The sequence below is a fragment of the Carcharodon carcharias genome, chromosome 16, assembly GCF_017639515.1.
Source record: "Carcharodon carcharias isolate sCarCar2 chromosome 16, sCarCar2.pri, whole genome shotgun sequence".
Classification (NCBI taxonomy): domain Eukaryota; kingdom Metazoa; phylum Chordata; class Chondrichthyes; order Lamniformes; family Lamnidae; genus Carcharodon; species Carcharodon carcharias.
In genome coordinates this window covers 14,019,306-14,044,445 of record NC_054482.1, presented here as the reverse complement: position 1 = coordinate 14,044,445, position 25,140 = coordinate 14,019,306, and the positions used below count along the sequence as shown (strand labels likewise).

General features: G+C 42.5%; 1 protein-coding gene across 1 annotated transcript in view; it reads right to left on the bottom strand.

Annotated features, from left to right (window-relative positions):
* dnm3a (dynamin 3a) overlaps positions 1 to 25,140 on the bottom strand; it is a 270,163-nt gene that overhangs the window by 103,181 nt on the left and 141,842 nt on the right. The window contains exons 13-15 of the mRNA XM_041208391.1: positions 22,549 to 22,600; positions 21,653 to 21,682; positions 1,666 to 1,779 (exon numbers count right to left, since the gene is read on the bottom strand). Of these exons, the coding sequence (XP_041064325.1) occupies positions 1,666 to 1,779; positions 21,653 to 21,682; positions 22,549 to 22,600 (196 nt within the window). The remainder of the gene's footprint in view (positions 1 to 1,665; positions 1,780 to 21,652; positions 21,683 to 22,548; positions 22,601 to 25,140) is intronic.

The window sequence follows — 25,140 nt, the reverse complement described above, 5'->3', positions numbered from 1 at the left end:
CTTGACTATAGCTACATTATCTTCAGGTGAAATACAACTGTGGCACACCTGTGGTATAAAATCATTCTGATATATTAAGTTTATTTTCTCCATTATGCTTTTTACTTTTGTTTCTCACCATACTGTTTTTTAACCAATTTTTTGGTCATCCTCCTACTATCTCAGTTTTTTGCTCACCATCCATTTTTACTTAGCTACATGTCTGGGAAGCACCTTGGGGCAATTTTCTACATTAGAGACATAGGGCAGAATTTTGCCCTTGGCGTGCGGGATCGGCAGGAGAAGTCAGGAAGCTGACCGCTGCCCACAATTGGCACCGCACCGCAATTTCACACTGGCAGGCCAATTAAGGCCCACCCAGTGTGGAACGTGAGCAGCAGTGCTCAGAGCTACCTGTGCAGGGGAAGGAGCAGGGTGAGCGTTTCATAATCTGTGCCTCAGGGAGATGAAACGCTGTTTAAAAAAAAATAAAGAAAATAAAAATGTCATAAAACATGTCTCCTCACATGGCTCTGTCACATGAGCAGGGACATGTTTTTAATTTAAGTGTAATATTTTTATTGAGTTTTTATTTATTTTAGGAAACCTCATTCTGCCCATGGATGAGGTTGCCTAAAAAGTGCAGGGGCCGCTTGGCCTTTTTGCCTGCCCACCAACCGTTAGGTCAGACGGGCAGTGTAAATTTGAATTTAATTACCTTTTTTGGGCTTAGTAGGCCTTTTAATTGTTGGCAGGTGCGCACCGGTGTCGGCAGAACTCCGAATGAAACATCATGAGACTGCGCAATGTCGTCGGGACACTCGCCAGACATCATCTCACATCATTTTACGCTCAGCCAAGTTGGGAGCGCGTCCACCTGCTGAGCTTAATTGTTTGCCCATAATAAACTGCAAATTGCCATTGTTGCTATAATGATGGTACTGAGCACTCCTAGGGCAGGGTTATTTCAACTAAATACAGAGTGAAAGAACTTACTAGTTGATCTCAACATTGTTTTTAAATCCGAGCTCAGAACTGAAACCACTGCCGTGCCAACATTACTCTTCCATTTTCCATGCCAACCACATCTTGTGGCTTTGAGTGAGATTACAAATTTACCACCCATGTTGAATTTATGAATTGTTTTTACACTGTGGTATTGCGCCCATTAGGAACCAAGTTAAGGTTGTCTTGAAACTTTTCACAGGGGATCCTGAAAGGTAACAGAAAAGAGACATGCATTCCAACTGCCTGATCAGATTTGCAGTAAAGGTATTTTAAAATGTATCACTGTGTTTCCTCACATACTTTAAAAATTATTTTCATTCTCGCCACATGCTACTTCCCCAGCTGATGAAAGAGGTGCAAGAGTGCCCCAAGTTAGTACAGAAGGTACTCAACATTAACACTGAAAGGCTCACCCTCCAGTTTTCTCTCACTCCTAATGAAGGGGTGTCTGGCATTATTTATGCATTTACCCTGTGGTCCAGCCAAGATTCTGAAAACGACTTTTGGGGATTGTGGACATTGGTCCAGATCTTACACTCGGCATAGAAAACTTAGATGAATCAACACACTACACCACTTGGTGATTTAAGAATTTAATAGCCATATGCAGCAACATCTTTTGGATAGAGTAATGATTGTAAATTATACAGTTACAAGGGAATCTGAATGCCTTCTTACCTCTTCATCCTTGAACCAACAGAGACTCTCTGCAGTCAGTACAAACCAGTATTCCTTGGAGCCTCCTTTTATGATGCTAATGTTGCTGACGGTGAGCCAGCCTTTTCTTACCACCTACAGGAATAATGGATGGGAAAACAGACATAACACCTTGGTTAAAGCATATCTTCTACTTATTAGTCTACCTGAATAAGTGGTCACTATGCTGTCTCTATACTAGCAAATTAACACCCGTGCTTTATATTTTGTTTTTGCAGTGTTAGCACCACAGCATAATACTGTCTGTACTTCTGATTTTCGAACTGGGACAGGCAGTAAAACTCCCCTGAAAATAGTGGTTTCACTCCACAGGTGCTGCATAGTGAGTCCAATGCAATTGGAATTACGCCACAACTCTGCTGATTTTTATTTCACAATACACTGTGCTGCTGATGTGATTGTGGGCATGAGTGCTGATGTGACAACACAAAGTGTGTGCACTCCCAACACATACACAGAGCCCAAGATCACATTGCAATTGGAATTACGCCACAACTCTGCTGATTTTTATTTCACAATACACTGCGCTGCTGATGTGATTGTGGGCATGAGTGCTGATGTGACAACGCAAGGTGTGTGCACTCCCAACACATACACAGAGCCCAAGATCACATTGCAATTGGAATTACGCCACAACTCTGCTGATTTTTATTTCACAATACACTGTGCTGCTGATGTGATTGTGGGCATGAATGTTGATGTGACAACACAAGGTGTGTGCACTCCCAACACATACACAGAGCCCAAGATCACATTGTTCATGCAGAAGCATAATTATCATTATGACTTTGCACACTTTGTCTGAACTACAATGAAAATGACTTGAGAACCATAGAACACTACAGCACAGAAAACAGGCCATTCGGCCCTTCTAGTCTGTGCCGAAATATTATTCCACCATCCATCCAGAGTATAAACGCATTGTCTCAGTATACTGTAGTATTAATGTCAATGAGCAGCCAAAAGTCAACAAAATGAAAAATATAGGCTTAACAATTTTCTTGTGATTTCAGCAATATTTAGCACTTCTGTAGAATAAAGAGGCCACTTCATTTATCTTCCATAAAATTAAAATCAATTCCTTTGTTAGATTATGAATCTGCTTTTCTTCATTAAAAGCTGAAATAGAATAATTTTGTTTCTTAAACTGAGTTTTCTGAATGATTTAAATTCTTAGCTCTATCTGAAGTTTAAAAAAAAACCCATTGCCCGAAGTGTGCAGTATGTGTGTTCTTGACGCTTGGCAATGACACTGATGTTACAAAAATATAAACAGCAGACTACATCACCAAATTTGAGGCAGTAACTAAATCCCTAGTCATATTTTCTGTCTTCAGTGTAGGGTGGTAATAAAGTCATACCGGTCAGAACAAGTATAACAGAACAAGGAAGGAACAAGTTGATTCCGTAATCCTACACTCCCATCAAGTAGCCTTACTCGACAGAAGCACAGATTGGATAATCTGGGCTGTAATGCTGTAGCCCTATCACCTTTCTCCAGTTCCCTCCAAGCATGGCTTCTATACTGGGATCATGGAATCACTCTTAAAATGGCATTTCTGCTAACATCTTTAGAATGTCTTTGAAAACTGCCTGAACAAGAAAAAGGAATTGATGGATATTATATTTGACATTAGCTCCAATTTCAGTGGAATAGTCTTTCATATAGCTTTACTTACCCAAGTTCTAATTGTAATAGATATGGACCTGTTTTTAGCCTATTCTACACTGCATAAAAGCATGCTCTCAAACAATTTCCAATCTCACTAAAGAAGATGAAAACTAGTCCATCTGTGGACACAAAAAAATTAATTTTTGAATTTACTCCACCCACCACCCTACTATTTTCTAAATATGTAGGAGGAATGAAAAAATTATAAAGCAGAGTAGCCAAGAACCTATGTGGAATTATAGATTTAAGTATTTAATGAATTTCAAGTGCCTCAAATACCCAAAATAACCAGTTTTCCTGACTATTTGAGTGCCCTAAATTTGCAAGACTGGAAGTTCAATGTTTTGCAGAAAGAGAGGAAATGCCACTGTCTCCCCCATTCTCTTTCCCCTTTCAAAAATAAGGTTTCCATTTAAGTGAAAAATATCCTTTTTTGCTGATCTGCCTCTTTTCCCTAGTTTTCCACTAATGCAGACAGCAGCACTGGAGGCTGGTGAATAACCTGAACTAACCAAGAAAACCATAAGCCTGGCATTGGGCATATGTGGCACTGTCCTTCGAAAATGTTTGAGTCATTGAAATCTAACTTACAGTGGCATGTAAATATATCAACCAAGAACCACATTCTTTACAACACGCATTTAACTTCCGGAAAGCCTGCTGGAGAACGATGATACTACAGCCAATCTATACTCAGCCTTGTATTTATTTAGAGTGAAACATTACAAGCAAACAGCTTCGAACTTAACCAGCCCCCAATTTCCAGTAAATGTCTCTTCGTGTGTGCTCAATTGAAACCCCAGTTAATGGTCTCCACCTACATATAATAACTGTAGATGAAGTATTTACCCCTATGTTCATCAACAAAAACATCACAACAATGCAATAAGAATTCAGTTTCTGAAGCAAGCAATGTAGATCAGTAGCCTTTAATCCAGTTAAAAATGTATGAACTGACGTATTATTAGTCTAAAAAATTGAAATGCAACCACTGACACCAGAAAGAGGACACTTTCCAAGGAGGTTGTTTGGCTTTTGCCACCGGATCACATCCATTATCCTCTGATTGATATATGCTACAAACTGGCTTCTATGGAGGAGTACTGGACTTTTTATAAAGCTTTAGTTTAAAACAGACCATATAAAAATTAAATGCCTGAGAAACTTCTGGAATTAAGTACTTCCAATTCAAAAGTATTTATTTGTAGAGGCACTTTCCCCATCAAGAACAATAAAGCATAATCACATTCTCTCAGTTCCTTCGCCTCCGTCGCATCTGTTCTGATGATGCTACCTTCAAAAACCGTTCCTCTGACATGTCCTCCTTCTTCCTTAACCGAGGTTTTCCACCCACGGTCGTTGACAGGGCCCTCAACCGTGTCCGGCCCATCTCCCGCGCATCCGCCCTCACGCTTTCTCCTCCCTCCCAGAAACATCATAGGGTCCCCCTTGTCCTCACTTATCACCCCACAAGCCTCCGCATTCAAAGGATCATCCTCCGCCATTTCCGCCAACTCCAGCATGATGCCACTACCAAACACATCTTCCCTTCACCCCCACTGTCGGCATTCCGTAGGGATCGTTCCCTCCGGGACACCCTGGTCCACTCCTCCATCACCCCCTACTCCTCAACCCCCACCTATGGCACCACCTCATGCCCACGCAAAAGGTGTAACACCTGCCCCTTCACTTCCTCTCTCCTCACCATCCAAGGGCCCAAACACTCCTTTCAAGTGAAGCAACATTTCACTTGCATTTCCCCAACTTAGTCTGTCCACAAGAATGACCCAAACCTCCCTGTCGCTTGCCATTTCAACACTCCATCCTGCTCTCTTGCCCACATGTCTGTCCTTGGCTTGCTGCATTGTTCCAGTGAAGCCCAACGCAAACTGGAGGAACAACACCTCATTTTCCGACTAGGCACTTTACAGCCTTCCGGACTGAATATTGAATTCAACAACTTTAGGTCTTGACCTCCCTCCTCCATCCCCACCCCCTTTCTGTTTCTTCCCCCTTCCTTTTGTTTTTTCCAATAAATTATATAGATTTTTCTTTTCCCACCTATTTCCATTATTTTAAAATATTTTTAAATCTTTTATGCTCCCCCAACCCCCACTAGAGCTATACCTTGAGTGCCCTACCATCCATTCTTAATTAGCACATTCGTTTAGATAATATCACCAACTTCGACACCTATGTGTTCTTTTGTTCTGTTGTCTGTGACATCTTTTGATGATCTGATTCTATCACTGCTTGTTTGTCCCTACAAGCACACCCCCCTCCACTTCTCTCCCCCCACCCAACACCACCCTCCCCCCCCCCCCCCCCCCCCCCCACCTTAAACCAGCTTATATTTCACCCCTTCCTTGGATTCACCTAGTTCTGTCGAAGGGTCATGAGGACTCGAAACATCAACTCTTTTCTTCTCCGCCGATGCTGCCAGACCTGCTGAGTTTTCCCAGTTAATTCTGTTTTTGTTAAGCATAATCACTCATGGATTACATGCAAAAATGATTGTCAGGACCAGACTAACTTTCAACCTTGGAACTGATGGATGTCTAGGAGGCTGAAAAGGCAATATTGCTTCAACACATAGGCCCAGGTTTCCGCCACGAAGGAGAGCCTCTCAATGTAGCAAAACTCATGAAATTGTAAGTCCCGCCCTCGAACACGGCAATTCCCATTTTTGCATGGGGTGGGAGTGGGGATGGGGCACATTTCATGCATACGCATTTTATGGGGGCAGCCGGCCATTCAAATCATCAGCTGCCTCCACTCAAATGGGATTTTGGTAGGCCAGGCGTATGAAACTCGAAATGTGTAAATTAGACCTGGGAAGAGCAGGTCTAAATTTTGTTGCTTCATTTGGATAGCCAGGGTATCCCTCTGGTGAAGTAAGGTGCCCCTTTGGATCTGGGCCTGGATCTGGGCCCAGGACACCTTTGAGGGAGGTCAGGTACCCTTTGTTGCAGGTAAAGTGCCCTTTGGTGGAGGTCAGGTGCCCTTTGGTGGAGGTCAGGTGCCCTTTGGGGGAGATCAGGTGCCCTTTGGGGGAGGTAATGTACAATTTGGAATTGTTAAAATTAGGCATGAATGTATGTAAAAAGTGCATACACCCTTTAACTGTCAAGCTCATTGGAACTGTCAATAGACCTGTTAAAATCAACTGTTAAAAAGTGTCAAGAGGAACTATAAAAAGGACTGATCAAAAGTGTCAAGAGGACTTGCCATAGGGAGCTGTTAAACTGTCAGCATTTAAAAGTCCTGCCTTTTAAATGGCTGAACAAAAGATCTGGAATGTTTAAAAAAATCATTACTTGCTATTTCACACTGTTTGTTGACATAAATCTGAGGGCTTCCATTACTGGATTAGGCTTTCATTACTGGTTAACTGTTGCATGACTGCTTTCACAATCATCCATTATCACAGTAGGATGCCTGCCCTTTCACAGTTTGATTGACAGCTACAAGTTTTTGAAGACTTTTTGAACTGGGACTATGAATTCCAATGCTTGTTGTTACAAGGCATTGTGCACTTGAATGAAACACTTGTTATAAGGTTTTATGCAGCTAAAGGAATGTAAATGTCATGGGCTTTTACAAATGAGAATGTTTTTCAATATAATAAAGTCTGCAATAGACACAACTTTATTTTATAGAACTTTATTTTATCTCATCTCTGCGTGGGTCCTAAGATCCGCCTATGGTTGATACTGGGTGGCTTGATATTGTACATGTAAAGGAAAAGGGTGGTTGGCATAGGGGATATAAAGGGCCAAGGGGTAGGTGGAGGGGCATAGGTTGGCATGTAAGGTATGGGGGTACATGGGGGGGTGGGTGGAGGGGCATGGGTCGGCATGTTGAGGAATGGGGAGTGTGTTGGTGAGGGCTGGAGGGATGTTTCATGTTTTATTCTTTATTTTAAAGTTTGGACACAGTGCCAGGTCCCCAAGGCATACCTTCCGCCCAGCCTGCCTCTACAACCAGCAAACTCTTCAGCTATTCTGGGGTTGTCCGCCCTGACTTCTAATCCAATCCACACCCAACCCCCAGGACCAAAGGTTCAGCCTCTAGCCACTTGTAAAAGTCATGTTCACAGAGCAGGGAATTCTCCCAACTCTGTGCACCCAACTTGCGGACAAAAATCTGGGCCATAACTAATCACATTAGGATTAGCACCCAGATGAAGACTCTGCACCCCCTGTCTTACAGGTGTCGATTGAGGCCTGAACCTCCAGTGTGCTAGCAGAATATGCTTTGTAAATCATTCATGATTTTAAATGAAAGAAAAGCTTACAACACTGTGGCCTGAGTTCATATGAAGGCAGAGAGACTCTCCATCGCAACGGAAATGGCTCGAGGCCTGAATCCGGAAGTCCCGCACCCAAACACCACACCTACCATTTTCATGGGATGGGGATATGGGGCAGGTACTAGTGTGCACATCTGTGATTTACACAGGCAGCTATACATGTTAAAGTGCAGCTGGCTCAGGAGGATCTGATTTTCACTGGTGGCATGTCCAAAATATGATTTGTGCACTTTAGGCCTGGCAAGAGAGGGTCTAAAGCTGCTGGAGTCCTTTAGAGGTATGGGATTGTAAAAATTAGACATGAATGTGTGTAAAAAGTGCTTAAACTCACTGAAATTGTCATGCTCATTGGAACTGTCAAGTGGTTGGAACTGTCAAAAGGAGTTAGCAAGCTGTCAAGGTATTTAAAATTCCTGCCCTTTGAAGATTTGAAAAAAACTATCTGCAGTATTTTAAAAACACAGTGCTTGTTATTTTACTCTGTCTGTTGATAGGGGTAGAGGATATAAGTTAATATGGAGGTTATGAGGGGCCATGGGGCTAGGTGTGGGGGCATGAAATGGCATGCATTGGCCTGGATAGGGCATAGAGAGTGTGTATGGGAGAAGAGGGGGTGTGAGGGTGAGAGCTGGAGAGCTCTTGTATTTATTTAAACTTTAACACAGCGCCTGTGGACAGACGCAGCCCTTCCGCCCAGCCTTCTTCCACATGTGGCAGCCTCCGATCTCTTTTGGGGAATACCAGAATTCTCACTTTCTCTCATCCCCACTGACCTTCCAGGGCATTTTCTCCTGGATCAGATTTGCAGAGCCGGGATTGTCCCAACTCTGCAGGAGTGAAAATTCAGGCCTACACGTCTGGATATGATGACGTGGCTAACTGATGCTGCTCAAAAATAGCAGATTATTTCCAGAATAGTGATTATAATTGTTACTAACAGATCTTCCTGAATATAAACTGCCTTTTGTGCCTCGCACTGAATAAAGTTTTATCAAAGCCCAAGAATTCTGGTGACTAGGGAAGTGAAATAATTTTCTATTCAAAACTTTAATCATGATTTAATTTTTGTTTCTTTACGTTCGATGACTTTTGAATTTCAAGAAAACATATTCGTCTGAGTTTCCACCAAAATCTACTTGACTTACTTACTTAAAACCTACTGTGAATTTTCTGATGTCTCACAAACTCTACACTTGCCATGTTTTAGAATTTCTGGTGAATGGTGCCTGGGGATATAAATTCTGCGTAGAACCTCTGTTCAGTAGCATTATGAGTGGGGAGAAGTGAGCTATGGGCAGGGCATTTTGTTCACATTTTGCTGGACAAGAATTGAGTGGGGGCAGGGGATGGAGAAGAATTTCCTCTGCTCTAGATGATCACATAAGTTTATTACCCAGTACAATACAGAACTACAAAGAAGAGTAATGGAATTTAATGAAATAAAACCAATATAATAAAAGCTATGAACAAAAGCATGCTTTTCTCTCTGCTCATAAATAATAGCTTTGTGTAACAGAATCTTTCTAACTGCTTTTTATGATAGAGAATTTGAGTTCCCCAAAGGCTTCCTGGATATGGGCACCACCTGTTGTATACTGAGCCATACAAATTATTAAGTTCCATCTGAATTCTGATCTGAGTTAACTTCTCACCTCAGGCTAAAAGTCGTAATGTCAGCTTCAACAAACCTCAGCTAACTAAGGAAAAAGTGTTTTGATTCTTACCCAGTGACCCTGCTGGAAAATGCATGTGGAGTACACGCGAGCACATGGTCAGATTCAGCTACGGTAAGTTCCATGGTAAAATAGCTTGCCAACATTCATTATCCAGCTTCATGAAGAATAGCCTCAGGCAATGTACTGGAACCAATGTCCAGCCAGAGTCAGCTCCTCGAGGAGGCAGAAAATTGGAAGAATTATTTATAAATATCAATGTGTTGGTGCGAAAAGAAGCAATAAATTAATAATTTTATGCCTTAGTGGCATACTTTGGTATGCTGTGCACTATTCTATAGAAAGCTTCAACATTGGCTACTCTATAATTCCAAACAGCGCATTCTTTCTATAAGGTATGCGGTTGTGAGCAGCAAAGGGTTGTAAGTTAGCTTGCATCACTCTTGTACACATCTTATCAGTCATCTGGATGCAGGTCAACTGACAACCTGCTCTGTCAGAGAGTGGTGACTGGGGAAGAGAGGCAATTGCAAGTAATTTCACTGAAGTTTTACCAAAAGGCGAAACAAAATCTATGAAGGAAAGTTTGACATTTATAAATCAACGATTAGGAACATAGGAACAGGAGTAGGCCATTCAGCCCTTTGCGCCATTCAATGAGATCATGGCCAATGTGTGGCCTAACTCCACATTCCCATCTTTGTCCCATATCCCTTAACACCTTTGGTTAACAAAAATCTATTAGTCTGAGCAGGTGAGCAGAGAACATCCACTGGAAGTACGCAGAATGGACCAATCATGATGTTAATCAGAAAGCAATGCAATGCCATCTTGTTGCTCAGTGCATCATTTAGTTCCCTTCCTTAACCTCTGCTGCTGAATACGCTTTCAGCAGCAGGAAGGTCCCACACCAGTGCTACTTAAAAAGATATCATCAACTACTTACTGGTTAGTGTTGCTATGATTCTACAAGTTTTTGTGTTTTCTATAGTTTCAAGTTGCAAGAGTCATCAGCATGTGGTATGATAGGTGCTGAAGGGCATTTTGCGGAGTTCAAGATTTTGCATAAACCACACATGGGTAGGTATTCCCTTGGAATAAAGCATTACTTGCATAATAAAGAGAGGCCACACAGAGCAGGATAAGCTGCTTGAAGAGTGAGGAGGAGCAGGAAGGTGTTCAGCGTACTCAGCAGAAAGCCTTATCCACCCAGTGTGCTCAGGAAGTAATTCTCCTGCTTGAACCTTGGTGAAGAAAATGTGTGACTTGTCTGTGCTTCATTGAAATCTGCCACCTGCTCCAGCCCCAGGTGTAACTTCAGAGTAGGGTGAGGACAGCATTGCCAGTGGCTCTGAAGGTGACCAAGGTGATGAACTTTTATGCATGTAGATACTTTAGGTCTGGAGCTGAGGTCTGGAGCTTTAGGTCTGTTCAATGCTGAGTAAGAGAGGTCACTGACACTCTCTATTCATTGAGAGCTATATTTCATTCTCTTTGCCAGAGAAAAGCAGATAGAGTGAGCACACGGCTTTGCTAAGATTGCAAGTTTCTCCATGGTGCAGGGTGCCATTGACTGCATGTACATCAATTTGCGGGCACCACATGTTAACTCTACCTAAAACCTGAACTAAAAGAGATTCTACGTTCTCAACACGCAGCTGCATTGTGACCATAGATAGCGAAGATGCAGAACAATGCCCAGAAATCTGTCATGATGCCTTACTCTGCAAGTTTGCTATGCTTACTGAATTTGAGCACCACAGCAAACCAAAGGGTTGTTACTGGGCAGAAAGAGTTATCTCCTGACAACATGGCTGATGTCTTTGTTGTGAAATCCATGCACACACGCTCAGCATGCAAACATACAATGAAAGCCATGCAGCCACATGAAATGTGATAGAGCAGGCCACTGGTATACCAAAACAACTCTTCAGCTGCCTGGACCATTCCAGAGGAGGCCTGCAGTACTCGACAGAGTGGATATTGTGGTGCTCTGCTCCATGCTGCATAGTCTTGCAATCATGAAGGGAGAAGCCATGCCGCCAGCTGTACAGCAAGCACTCATGAGAAGGAGGAGCAGGAGCAGCAGGAAGCAGAAAAGGACAAGGAAGAACAGGCAACCGATGCAGCCACTTTCTGCCAAAGCTGTCCATGAAATATTCATCAGAGCATGATACCAGTAACCACAACCCATACAACAACAGTCTGTCCCTCTGTCACTGGCCATCATAGTGTCTACTTAGCCACAATGCAAAAATGAAAGCCACCACAAAATAAACATTCTAAACCTAATATAAAAATAAAATCATTCTATCTTCTATAAAAAAAAGTCAACCAACCATTTTTGTGCATTCACTTAGTGCCTGCCTTCTATAGGTTTTGCCTGTCCTAGTGCACCTAAGCAGTGCTACCCCAGTGACTGCAGCATGGCTGGTGGAAGGCTCCTGACTTTCAATGAAGGAAGCTGCAAGTGGTATTGAGGAATGACCAAGAGCAGCTCTGGGTCTAGAAAGCATGACTGGCATGGGTGGCAAGTCTGGGATGGTTGGATGAAAGGCAACATCAAAGGGTACTAGCAGCATGACAGAGGTGAGAGGAAGAATGCTGTCTTCTTAAAAGCAGAGAGCAGATTCGTGCTCCACAGCATCATAGAATCATAGGATGGTTACGACACAGACGGAGGCCTTTTGGCCCATCGTGTCTGTGCTAGCCTTTTGGAGCAATTCACCTAGTTCCACTCCCCTGCATTTTTCATGTGGCCCAGCAAATTTTTCCCTTTCAGATAATGATCCAATCCTCTTTTGAAAGCCTCAACTGACCCTGCTTCCATCTAACTCTCAGGCAGTACATTCCAGATTCTAACCACTCGCTGCATAAAGAAGCTTTTCCTCATGTCACTACTGCTTCTTTTGTCAATTATCTTAAATCTGTGCCTGCTGGTTCTCAATCCTTCTGTCAATGGGAACAGTTTCTCCCTATCTACTCTGTTCAGACATCTCATGTTTTTGAATACATATATCAAGTCTCCTCTCAACCTTCTCTTCTCCAAGCAGAACAATTCCAATCTCTCCAATCTTTCCATGTAACTGAAGTGCCTCATGCCTGAAACTCTTCACATTAATCTTTTCTGCACCCTCTCTAATGCCTTCACATTCTTCTTAAAGTGTGGTGCCCAGAACTGGATGCAGTACTCCAGTTGAGGCCAAAACGGTGTTTATGCAAGTTTAACAAAACTTCCTTGCTTTTGTACTCTATGCCCGTATTGATAAAACCCAGGATATTACCCATTCTCACAACCTGTCCTGCCACCTTCAATGATTTATGCAGATGTACACGCAGGTCCCTTTGCTCTAAAATTGTACCCTTTACTTTATATTGTCTCTCTGCGTGCTTCCAACTAAAATGAAACACTTCACTGCAATAAATTTTATCTGCCACTTGTCCGCCCAATCACCAGCTTCTTTATGTCCTTTTGAGGTTCTACACTATCCTCCTCATGGTTCACAATACTTCCAAGTTTTGTACCATCCTCAAACTTTGAAAGTGTGCCCTGTACACCAAAGTCTAGATAATCATTATGCATCAGGAACAGCAGGGGTCCTAACACCGATTCCTGAGGAATTCAACTATAAACCATCCTCCAGTCCAAAAAACAACCATTCACCATTACTCCTTGTTTCCTGTCACTCAGCCAATTTCTATCCATGTTGCTACTGTCCCTTTTATTCAATGAGATCTAACTTTGCTCACAAGTCTGTTGTGCAGTACTTTATCACGTTTTTTGGAAGTCCATGTACACCACTTCAACAGCATTACCCTCATCACCCCTCTCTGTTACCTCATAAAAAACTCCAGCAAGTTAAACATGGCTTGTCCTTAACAAATCAATGCTGAATTTCCTTACTTAACCCGCATTTGCCCAAGTGACTATTAATTTTGTCCCCTGTGGCAGAGCCTCAGCAATCCTAATATCTACTTACTTGGGGGTTGGAGAGGCAGCGGACCTGCAAGGAATCAACCCAGAGCGGGAGAATATAAATCAGGACGAAAGCTGGAGGCCTACACCACTTACCCAGGAGTCGGAGAGGTGGCAGGACCCGTCAGCTGCTCGGAACCAGCCCGTGCTGACTTCGAAAGGAGAATGAGAAAAGAAAAATAGCAACGTCACAGGAAAACCGTAAATTCATTGGTTGGTTAGAAATTGCTGTTAGGGACTGTCTTTAAATTGCTGTAAATTAGAAAAGTGCATTTTTTTTTAAAAAGTAGCTATTCTTAGATTTTAGTGAGAAGCAAAGTAAGGGAAAGTCAGGGCCAGAACAGTAAAGAAATATAAATAAACCAAAGTAAAGTGAAGTTAAGAAATGGCAGGGCAGTTCGGTCGAGTGGAATGTGTGTCCTGTAATATGTTGGAAGTCATGGTCGCTACCGGTGTTCTAGAGGACCACATATGCATGAAGTGCTGCCAACTGCAGAAACTTGAGCTCCGAGCTTCAGAGCTCAAGCGGCGGCTGGAGTCACTGTGGCACATCCGCAAGGCTGAGAGCTACATGGATAACACGTTTGGAGAGGCGGTCACATTGCAACATAGGAGCCTGGAGGCAGAAAGGGAAGGGGTGACTGCCAGGCAGTACAAGAGAACTAGTCAGGTAGTGCAGGAGTCCCCTGGAGACCCGCTCACAATTCGGTTTTTCATTTTTGAAGCTGGTGAGGGCTGGTTCCTCAGAGAAGTGCAGTCAGAGCCAAGTTTATAGCACCACGAGTGGCTCGGCTGTACAGGAGTGGGGGAAGAAGAAAGGAAGAGCAATAGTGATAGGGGATTCATTAGTTAGGGGAACAGGCAGGTGTTTCTGCAGCCGTAGATGTGACTCTAGGATGGTATGTTGCCTCCCTGGTGCTGGGGTCAAGGGTGTCACCTGCTGCAGGACATTCTTCTGGTGGAGGATGATCAACCACATTGGTAACACTGACTTAGGTAGGTAGGGGGGGTGTAGTCCTTTGATCAGAATTTATGGAGCTAGGTCGAAATTTAGTAAGATGGATCTCAAATGTAGTAACCTTCAGGTTACTCCCAATGCCACGTGCAAGTGAGTACAGAAATAGGAGGACAAGGCAGATGAATGCATGGCTGGAAACGTGGTGCAGGAAGGAGGGCTTCAGATTACTAGGACCGGCTCTGGGGTAGATGGCACCTGTATAAGCCAGACGGGTTGCACCTGAACAGAGCCAGAACTGAGTTCCTTGCGGGGCGTTTTGTTAGTGTTCTTGTAGGGCTTTAAACCAATTCGACATCGGTGTGGGAACCAAGAGAGAATATTAGAGAGGAATACTAAGGTGCACAAAATACTGGGAGAGACAGATAGCACTAGAATAGAGAATAGAAAGTTAATAGGAGGAGTCGGAGTAAGTGAAAAAGTCATGAAGTCTAAATCAGGGTTACTGTGCATGTGTGTGAATGCACAGGGCATAGTAAATAAGATTGGGGAGTTACAAACGCAGATTGCCATGTAGAATTATGATGTTGTGGCGATAATAGAGACCTGGCTCAAGGAAGGGCAGGACTGGGTGTTAGGGATGAGGGATGAGGAAACTGTCATCTTCTATTGGTTCAGTTCCGCCTCTGGCCATGGCCTCAGCAATGAATGTCCCAAGAATGGTGAGCATCATTTCCTCCATAGGGTTAGAGCATTCTAGGTGTGCCTGTTTCCCCACCCCCTCCCCCACTCAGGTAGCTCCTGCTGTCTCCAGTTGTGCATCACCTTGTCATGCAAGAGGGAGACAACTGTGTGGCACAATCTGTTTGGTTGTCATCGTTGAATGGTGGTGGTGTGTGCAAGTTGTGAGATGTGGGTATGAAGCTTGTGACAATGCTAGGTGTGTAAGGGTGGGGTGACATTTATAAATGTTAGTTATGAGTCCTGATTGATAGATTGTTGCTAGGTGAGTCATGGTGTTTGGTGATTTGAGCAATATCAGCCATTAGTGGTGAAGCTGGCAGGTTATGTCTTTTGAAGATGTGTTCACTGGCCTTGGCCATTCGTGTGAAGTCATTGAACTTTTTATGTCACTGCAGGTCCTCAGGGTTTGACTACTGGCATTGACCTCCATGGCTATCTGCTTCTAATTCATTTTGAGCATGTTATGAGATCCTTCCAGTCCTCTGCAAAAATAGGACACATCTCCTTCTTGCTATCTTTTTTGCCAAGGCTTACAGTGCAGTGTCCAAAAACCTTGGAGACCAATCTCTCCAAAACTGTGCTAATCTTCACTGTCTACCAGCTCAGAATCACATCCAAGATGTCTGTCAGCAATAACTCCGGCCACAAACCACTCTTTTTAAGAGGTACAGAATAGCTTTAACTGAATGTTAGAAAGTTACAATATTCAGGCCCCTGCTGATGCAGCAGCCAATGGACAGCACATTTAGCAATGGCTGCACACATCAATCATTCAAATAGGCAAGCAGCATGAAGTTAGCGCAGATTAATCAAGCATTGCAACCTCCACTCCCGTGTTCACAGCCATCCAATTTAACCCACATACAGGATGGTATTTAATGGAGGCGACAAGGGTCTTGCCCACTGGCTGGACAGCCAACAAAAACCCTGTGTAGCCTCTTTTCAGGGAGGCGCGCTGAATTAAGCACCAATTAGGCATGTAACTGGACAGCAGCAGGCCGTCCCCAGGATCAAGGATTCCGGGGGCAGAAATCCCACCCGTCAAGAGCTGCTGGCCAGGTATGTGATGGTGGGAGGGGTGTCGTGATGTGGGAGTCACAGGAAGGAAGGGGAAGGAGCTCAGCAGCAATGCAGTGAGAGGCTGTCAGCAGACTCCCCTTCCTGATGCCGGGTCCCTTGAACAGGATCTGCCTTTGAACAAGGGACCACTCCATACGAGCCCCCAAGCAACCCAGACAGGGTTGGATTTTCAGACTCCTGCATCAGAGTATTAATTGCCCACATAAGGGCCTCAATTGGTGGCAGGGCAGAAAGGACGTCCATGGGCCTTCCCACCAAGGACTTAACCTGGGCAGTGGCAAGAAGGAGGCAGGCTCCCCAGCAGCCAGCCCCTACCTGGTTAAATGCCCCCGCCATTGTACTTGCCACTTGAGAGGGCATTAACTCCTGCCCACAGTCTCCACAGCCTTATTACCTCTTGTATATCTGCTTATCATTGAAGTAATTTCATCCTTAATTGCTAAGACTACTTCTGCCTTGTGCAAGTTTCCTTATCCTTCCTATAGATCAGATAACCTGCTATCTTTAGTTCCCGATCCTGACTGTTTTGCAGTCATGTCTTAGTGATGGTTACCACGTTGAACTCTCTAAGTTGAATTTGTGCAATTCCTTCAATTTGTTCCTTATGCTCCATGAGTTTCTATAAAAAACACTTATTTGGACCTCATACCCTTGTCCTTCTGGTCTAATGTTTTTCTCAGGCATTTTTACGTCTTTCAGTTTTTTGTTTACCTATGATGCTTAAAGCATGACCTCTGACTATTACTCTACACTCTGCTCTTTTGTTTATTTTACATTTATTATTTACACTTCCTTTCCCTCCTGAGCTCTCCTTGCCCTTCAGTTTGCTAGTTTAAAGTGCTTATGACCTCTCTATTTACTCTTTTCGCTAAGATCCTGGTCCCAGTCCAGTTCAGGTGCAGCCTGCCTCATTGGCACAGCTCCTTCCTGTCCCAGTACAGGCGCTACTGTTCCATGAAATGGACGCCTCCTTTAGCAACATGTTCATGTCCCTAATCTGTTTATCTCTACTCCAATTTGCATGTGACTCAGGTTTATTATCCAGAGACCTTTACTTTTAAATTTAGCTGCTGGGTGTCTTAAACAGGACTTCTTGCTTTTTCTTTCCTAAAAGTTGTTGATCCCAGCTTGGATCACAGCGACAAACTTCATCCCCTCCCTCTTTAATATCTTTTCAAGCTGATTGGAGATTTCCCTCACTCTGGCACCAAGTTGGCAACATGCCACGTGGGACTTTCGATCCTGCTCCCCTACAAATACAATATGCTCCTTTCCTCCTCCCTTTGGACACCCTACTGAAATATAAAGTTCCAGGCAGCTGTGATAATTTTGAATATTAGCTTTCATGGATCAATATTAAATAGATACTGCATTGTAAGGTATAAACCAGTACAAATTAGTATTTTAACAGTACTTTCTGTACCAATGGGCTGGATTTTACAGCTGCAAATTGGGCAGGCCATCACCACATGCTTATCTAAAGTATGGTATCTTAACAGGTGTTGAAATCAGAAGCCTGCTCGCTGTTTTGAGAAATTCAATTAACAAGCTATTGAGCTTGTTAAAAAGCCAATCGACTGCAATTTTTTGTTGATCATTCCATTTTTCGCTAGTTACATGTGAAAAATGAGGGGAGTGAGTTACACCAGGTACGAAGAGACGTCACAAGGCCTGCATAGGGACCACGGCTGCATGTAGCAGCAGAGTCTGCTGATGAAGGTGGCAGAATTTGGCTTTATTTGTTCTGTTTTTATAAGATGACATAACAATTAAGGAGAGGGTGAGAGGGAAGGGGGCCTTTAAATCGGTGGACATAACCAACTTCCAGTTCATGGCCTAACTCCCCCTCTCCCGCCAGGCATCCCGCCTTAGACACTCAACTGGGCATGGAATCCCCCTTCACACACTAATTGGCCATTTTCCCCGCCTGCCAGCTGCCTTGGCTGGCCAATGCTTGACTCGACATGCTAAAGCGCAGGAGTGGAAGCGAGCGGACAGTGCACTTCTCTTACCCCGCTAGAAACCAGAAAATCAGCCCAACATAACTGTGCAAAATGAAGTAAGCATTACTGCAGAGGTCACAGCTACTAATGGCTCTTTTCTGCTGCATCTCTAATGTGCTAATGGGACTGAGTCTACTGCTGGCCACACTGCAACTGACCTCTTCTGCAGTGTACAAAGCAGAAAAATACAGCAACAGACTACAATTTCGCCACCTTTCCTGTTTCGGCTCGCAGAGACCGGGGTCTGGATCTTTCAGCTCAGCGTGCAGGCAGGTGCATGAGCGTGAAACGGCACGCAATGATGTCGGACAAACACAATAGTTCAATCGGCGGGCACATACAGGAGTTGGCAGCACATCCGTCAACAAATAAGGGGGCTGTTAAATAAATTAATCAAATAGACTTCTTCCCTGCCTGTCCAAACTTACAGCTGGCGGGCGGGCGAATAGGCTAAGCGACCTTTGGATTTTTTGAGGAAACCTCATCCACGGGCTGGATGAGGTTTCCAATGTTAATGTAAGATAAATTAAAAGTTTTTAGAGCTCATTTTCAACGTGTCCCTGCTCGGGGAGACGCCATTTTCCTTTTCTTTTAAAACTTTACTCAACATGCGATAAAATTTTCAGCTCCCTGATGCAGTTCTGAGCTGTGAGCGCAACCACGTGCGTGTGCTGGCTTCTGCGCTCACCCTCCTCCCCTACCCACCACCACCCCCCCCCCCCCCCAACCCAACCAGCACTGAGCGTTTCAGCATGCAATTCATGCTGGCCAGCCATTAATTGGCTAGCCAGCATGAAATCACTGTCAAGGCCCAATCGCAGGGGGCAGACTGTTGCGCAGCCGCTCCCAGGCCCCACCGCCACGCTCACCCGATGAGGGGAAAATCCTTTCCCAGGACACAATTCCCTCTCAAACTAGCAGCATCTTATTACTGCAGAAGTAACGCCAACACAAAAATTCAAAGTTTCTTCCCTACCCCAGAAAAACAAGTTACAGTGAAAGAACGATAAACAAATGTAGCTAATGAAGGAAAATAATAAAATGTTGAGAAAATTGGAAAAGTAATAAAACAGTGAGACGTTCATACAGCTTTAAAGTATTACTTAATATGTGATTAAAAATTATGGTGCGGATGTGTGCAGAATCGACTTTCACATCAATTGAAGGATAAGCATTGATACTCTTGTAAACACAAACACAAGCTTTACTAAAATACACAGCAGCCACAACAGGCACAATAACTTGTTGACCAAATGAATGTGAAACATCCACTTCTATTACATTTAGACAACTGTTTGACAACCTGAAGACTATTGCATTAATTGTAAAAACACAAAGCATAAGGAGGTATTAGTGGAGCACACTGACAATACATAGGAACTATCTGTAGTTAGAAAATAATTTGGCTCAGATTTTCAGGTGTTAAAGATGATGAAATTGTCACTGTTCATGTCATTACTATTATGAAACTGACAGTCACTTCTGGAATCCACAGATGTGCAGTTGCAAATCCAGAAGTTTATGTAAGTGATTCTTCCCCATAGGGTGTGCTGTTGAAGTCCCCACAGACTACAATCAAGTAGAAATCACCGAATTGATAAAAGCTTACTCTTTTACATTATTAATCTTGCAGAAAAAAAAACCCTGAAAATATTACAATTCACTGAATGCTGGACTTTTGATGCCATACTATAATTACTGCTGAACAGGCTCACTGACCCTGAAAATCTAATAATACATTTAGTAAAATGTCAAATTTCTCCATTCTGATTAAAAAAAAAATCACTTCTTAAAAATATTTTTCTTTAAATGTTTGTTTATGATATTTCTGCTCCTACCTTATGTATGCCCCAATCACTTATTCTGCTCTTCATAAACTTTTAATTAAAAGTGAAAAGTTCAGTGCATTTTACTCCCTGGTTTGCTGTTCATGAAAATACTTCAACGGGATTGGTTGCTTACCCTGCTTGATGACATCAATATTGCTGGACAGCCGGAGACCCCTTGACTCGGTAGCAGACTCAAACTGACATCACAAAAAGGGAAACCCATGCCACAGAGATTGTTAAGTCTTTGTGGCATCTTTCTTTGAGGTCAGCGGCAAGCGCTATCACCTCGCAGCTGACCGCAAAATCCAAGCCATTACAAATAGGATTTTGTAGTCTGATTTTTAATATGAGATTAGTCAAGTACAAAATCAACAGATCTACAAATCCATATTTTAATCCACAACGATACACTAATATAACATATTCACATTCAGATTTATTTAGCATGCTTAAAACAAAATGTTGCGCTCTTTTTAATTTATACTTTAGAGAAGCTATTGGAATCATCTATTATCTAAATTTGAAAATTCTAAATAATATGATATCTGCCTCATGATTTAATTTAACTAAGCTCAGTTTTTGTCTCTAGCATCAAAGTTATTTGATAAGGCCACAGAATAAATGCTCTGCAACCTAAATTTTCACAAATACCTCATATTAAAATCACAAAGCTAATATGCTTGAAATCACAAAACACAATTGTATTTACAAAAAAACTTTAGATACACTTTTCAGCATATACTATATACATATGGGTACCAAAAATACTAAGGATCCTATTACAACATAAAACACTTGTGCTTGAAACGCTTAACACAAGTCAGATATTCCATTGGAGTTGTGAGACAAAACAGACTAGAAGACTAAATATTTCAAGTCTCGTTAAAAAAAAGTCTGTGATCACCAATTAAAGTGACAGATCAAATCAGAACAGACCTAAAGTGCAGCAAGGTGCTCTCTAATTTCTAAAAGGCTGAAATTGTTAGTAGCCTAATATTAACATATTAACATATATCTCACCAAACATGCACAAAATTAGAGGAGCAAGTTTCATTATCCATGTCTCACCAATTCTGCTCAGTAAGCAGTTTTTAAAATTTAAAATGGCCAATTCAAAGCAAGGAAACAATCAATAGACTGTCCAGGCATAAAATTATGACATGAAAGCCAGGCAGAATTAGGCAAAATATTAAACACAATTAGATGGTAACGTAAAGGTCAAAGATATAAATATGAAGTGAGAATTAGCACAAATGATCGATAGACCATTCATATTGCATAGCAACAAAGCTACTGTTATAGATTCAAAGTTTGTATATATCCACATATTTACAAAAGTTAAAGTAAGCTTGAAAACCCCATGAGAAAGATCTGGATAATGAAATTGTCAATTTGTAATGTGATATTTTAAACATGGAGACTAGAATCCATGTACTGTTTTACATCTTTGCATTGGCATATCTATTTCAGCTCAACAACATACTAGTTCATACATGTGCATCAACGTTGTTAGTAAGTCTAAGCAATAAATGGGTAAAATATATTCTTTCTTCTGTGCATTAAAGGTGAAAAATATGTAAATATCCAAAAAGGTTAATAACAAACTGAAGATTAATGTGTTATTTGGTTATAGGCAAGCTGACATAAAAGTTACAATCCTCAGTAGTAAACCAATAGTGCATCTTACAAAATCTTAGCCCGTACAATTTGCCTCAAGAGTGGAAGATGAGCGTCCTGAAACAGCAAAAACAAAAAGAATGCAACAAAGAAATACATTGGTAAAAATTTGGGATTTAAGATTCATATTTTGAAACATTAAGTTGAAAAAGTCTCTAAGTGCCTGTTGCACAGTTTCACAATAATAGGTTGCCATATACCAATACCAAACTATAGCAATTCCCTGAAAATTTAACTCTCTTTAAAAAAATAGTGAAACAGATTTTGGGGTTTCCAAACCACATTAAATTACTAAATTTTACTCTGTAAAAGGTTTTATAATTAATTCTAATCAAATCCATTGCAACAGACACAAGCAAAAATGAGACAGTCCACAAAGTAGAGGCAACCACTTGACATTATATCAAAACTTCAGTGAAACAGACACCCTGCCCTCACCTAGAAGGCCTTCTCTTCAGCATTTTATAAAGGTATGCACATGTCTGAACTAGTAAACTACACTACATGAAGGCACACATTGATTACTCACCAATAATTCTTCTTCCAAGCATTAACAAAAAAAAATTGTAAATGAAGTGCAATTAGTTGTGATGGAGGATCATCAGAAGGGAAAAAAGCAACAAAGGAAAAGTAAAAATGAAGTCAATGTGGCGTAGATGGTGGCAGTGATTAAAACAGAAAAAAAGGCTATGCAATGTTTCTCCCAAAGCCAATCAGGCTGCACTCAAAAGGTGAATTTCAAAAACAATTCTTCAACAAAATCCAAAAATGTACTACAGTAAATATTCATTGTAATGTTAGAAAAAAAAGCTTGTATCTGCAGAAACTATTGTAAAGAATGTAAATTAAATTAAAATCACAGAAGCGTGATGCAAACATCTATTTGGACCTTCACGCAAATTTCCAAGTAAAGAAACTCATACCTGATTCCCAACAGTGTGCTTCTTGCAAAGCTGACTTGTCCTTTGTTGGGCACTACAGAAAAATAAATATAAGAAGTTCCACAGGATGAATATCTAGCAAGATATCTAAATCCTTTAGATACCCATGGAAAAGAAGCATCAACTAGTTCATGATTTTGTTTCTGTATTGCTGAAAAAGACATGCTATCAAAGCTTTTTGCCTTGCACTCATCAGGATAGAGTTGCAAGAATACCAAATCCCAAAGGTAGCAACAATTTATTTTGCACTAGAAGAGGGTGCCAATTGGTGCTTTGACCAATCAGGGTCAACATGCCTGGTTTGAGTTTAAACAAAGCTTGGCAATTAACTGTTCCCTGGTGCATTCTCCACAGCAACACCTCTACCAATCAGAGTCCACTTGACAACCAAACAGCATCAAATTCTTTGAAAAAGATCTTCCTGCTATCCATCCTCAGCTTTCCTTTCATTGCTTTAACCATACAGTAAGCCCTCATTTAAAGTTGTGGTTGTGTTCCCAAAAAATAGCAACTTTAAGTGAAACGATTTTAAGTGAATCACGGATTCCTTTAGGAATCAATGTTAAAGCTGGAGTTAGATTCCTTTGGGCATTTCTCACCCAGAAAAAGCAATGTACAATTTGAAATACTGTACCATACGTGTGCAGCTCTGGGCATTCCTAGCTGGGGTGACTTGCAAAATTAAATAAACCACTGAATATAACAGAAATACTATATAAATTCAAATTAGATAACACTAAATCACCCAAAGAAGCCTTGAGTAGCACAGCTTCTCACCCACAGACTCCTGAAACTCAGTTCAACTTTTTGCCTGATTTCTTTTCCCACTGTGTGTGTGTGTGTCTCCCTCTCTCTCTCCTTCCCACTCGGTCTCACACCCATTCCCCACCCCACTTATCTTCATCCCCACCTCAGCCCAGGGCAGTGACTCAACAACTCGAGATAGTGGCCAACTCTGAGTTTGAGGCTGCATCTGGGCCCAGAGCCTGGACCTCTTCCTTACATTCTGTAGGGGGCCTAGCCCCTGTTCCTGGCTGTGAATTGTGCTGGGGTGGGGTTGGAGCAGATGGGGCCATCTGGCAGGGGTTGAACCAGGGAGTCTGTGGATTGAGCCAGGGGCCCCCTCTCCCACGCCCTCTACTCCCCGAACCACATCTTCCGGTTTTTCACACTTCACCACCCAACCAGCAGTTAACAGCTTGCCCTCCTGAGCCGCCATTGCATCGCTCCGAGCGGTGGTGACTGTCCAGCCCGATCCTCTGGATAAGGCTCCCTGCCCTGTGCTCCAGTTCCTGGATCTAGGGCCTCGCTCTCTCCCTGCAGCCTCAACCTCTGGTGACACAGCAGGGAGATAGCATCAAAACATGGCAGTGACGGGCCCAGAGTGCAGCGTGGGGGTGTGTGGTCAGAGTGCAGGCAATGTAGAAAAGAAAATGGCGACATAAATCAGAAAACAGGACCAAAAGAATATACAACCTTAAAATGAAACAACGTTAAGCGGGGCAACTTAACGCGAGGACTTACTGTATCCTCTATTTTAGTATTCTGGCACACCATGAAGTACTGATCTAGATTAACTTCCTCTGTACAATTTAGTACCTTGAATATTTCAATAAGATCTCCTCTCTGTTGTCTCCTTTCAAGGGTAAAGAACCCAAAGGTCCTCTATTTAACTCAACCTCGTGGCTCACATCTGCATCACTTTTCTAGCTTAACTGTTTCTCATAACTAGATACTCAAGGGGCAAAACAACATGGAAAATTGAGCAGTGTGTAAAGTGTTTTGTACATTCAACTTTTCAAAAAAATTATATGGATGGTGTATTGGTGTAGGTTAACTGGTTGCATCACAATATAAGGATTTGTGTAACATTACAAACTAACTGTAAATGTTCCATGGTTTTTGATTAATACATGAATTTTAAGAGTATGGGCAGGATTTTCCCCTCATTACACCAAGTGCAGCAGCGGGTGTTTTACCCACTGGCTACAATGGTGGGTTTTCGCACCATATCATTCACTTCCCGCCTCATTAATCATGCATGCATGAGAAACACGCCGGATCATGGGAGGGCAGCATCTGATTTGCCCGCCCCGCCATGAGCTCACTGCTTCCTCACTCCAGGCGCCATATTCAAACAGTGCCCATGTACGGCTTTTTCAATGGTTGTTGCCCAAGACAGCCACAGATGAGAGTGATGGCCCCAAAAGGGAAAAAGGCGGCAGCCTCCAAGTTCAGTGATGCCTCACTGGAATGCTTGCCGAACGCTATGGAGGCTCAAAATTATGTCCTCTATCCCCGCGAATGCTGGAGGAGGTTCACAAACCCCACCACTCCGGTTTGGGAGGCAGTGACAGCGGTGGTCAGTGCCAATGCATCACACAGGGGGGTCAGTCATCAAGTGCCGAAAGAGGATGAATGATCTCATCCCTTCCACCAGAGGAAGTCAGCCATCTCATCACTCTCAACTCACGCACTCATAAGCCTATCACACATTCACAGGGATATCACATACTGCCAGCTTAAAGGACATCACCACTCACTCTCACACAGACCTTCACATCTCCATCTGGG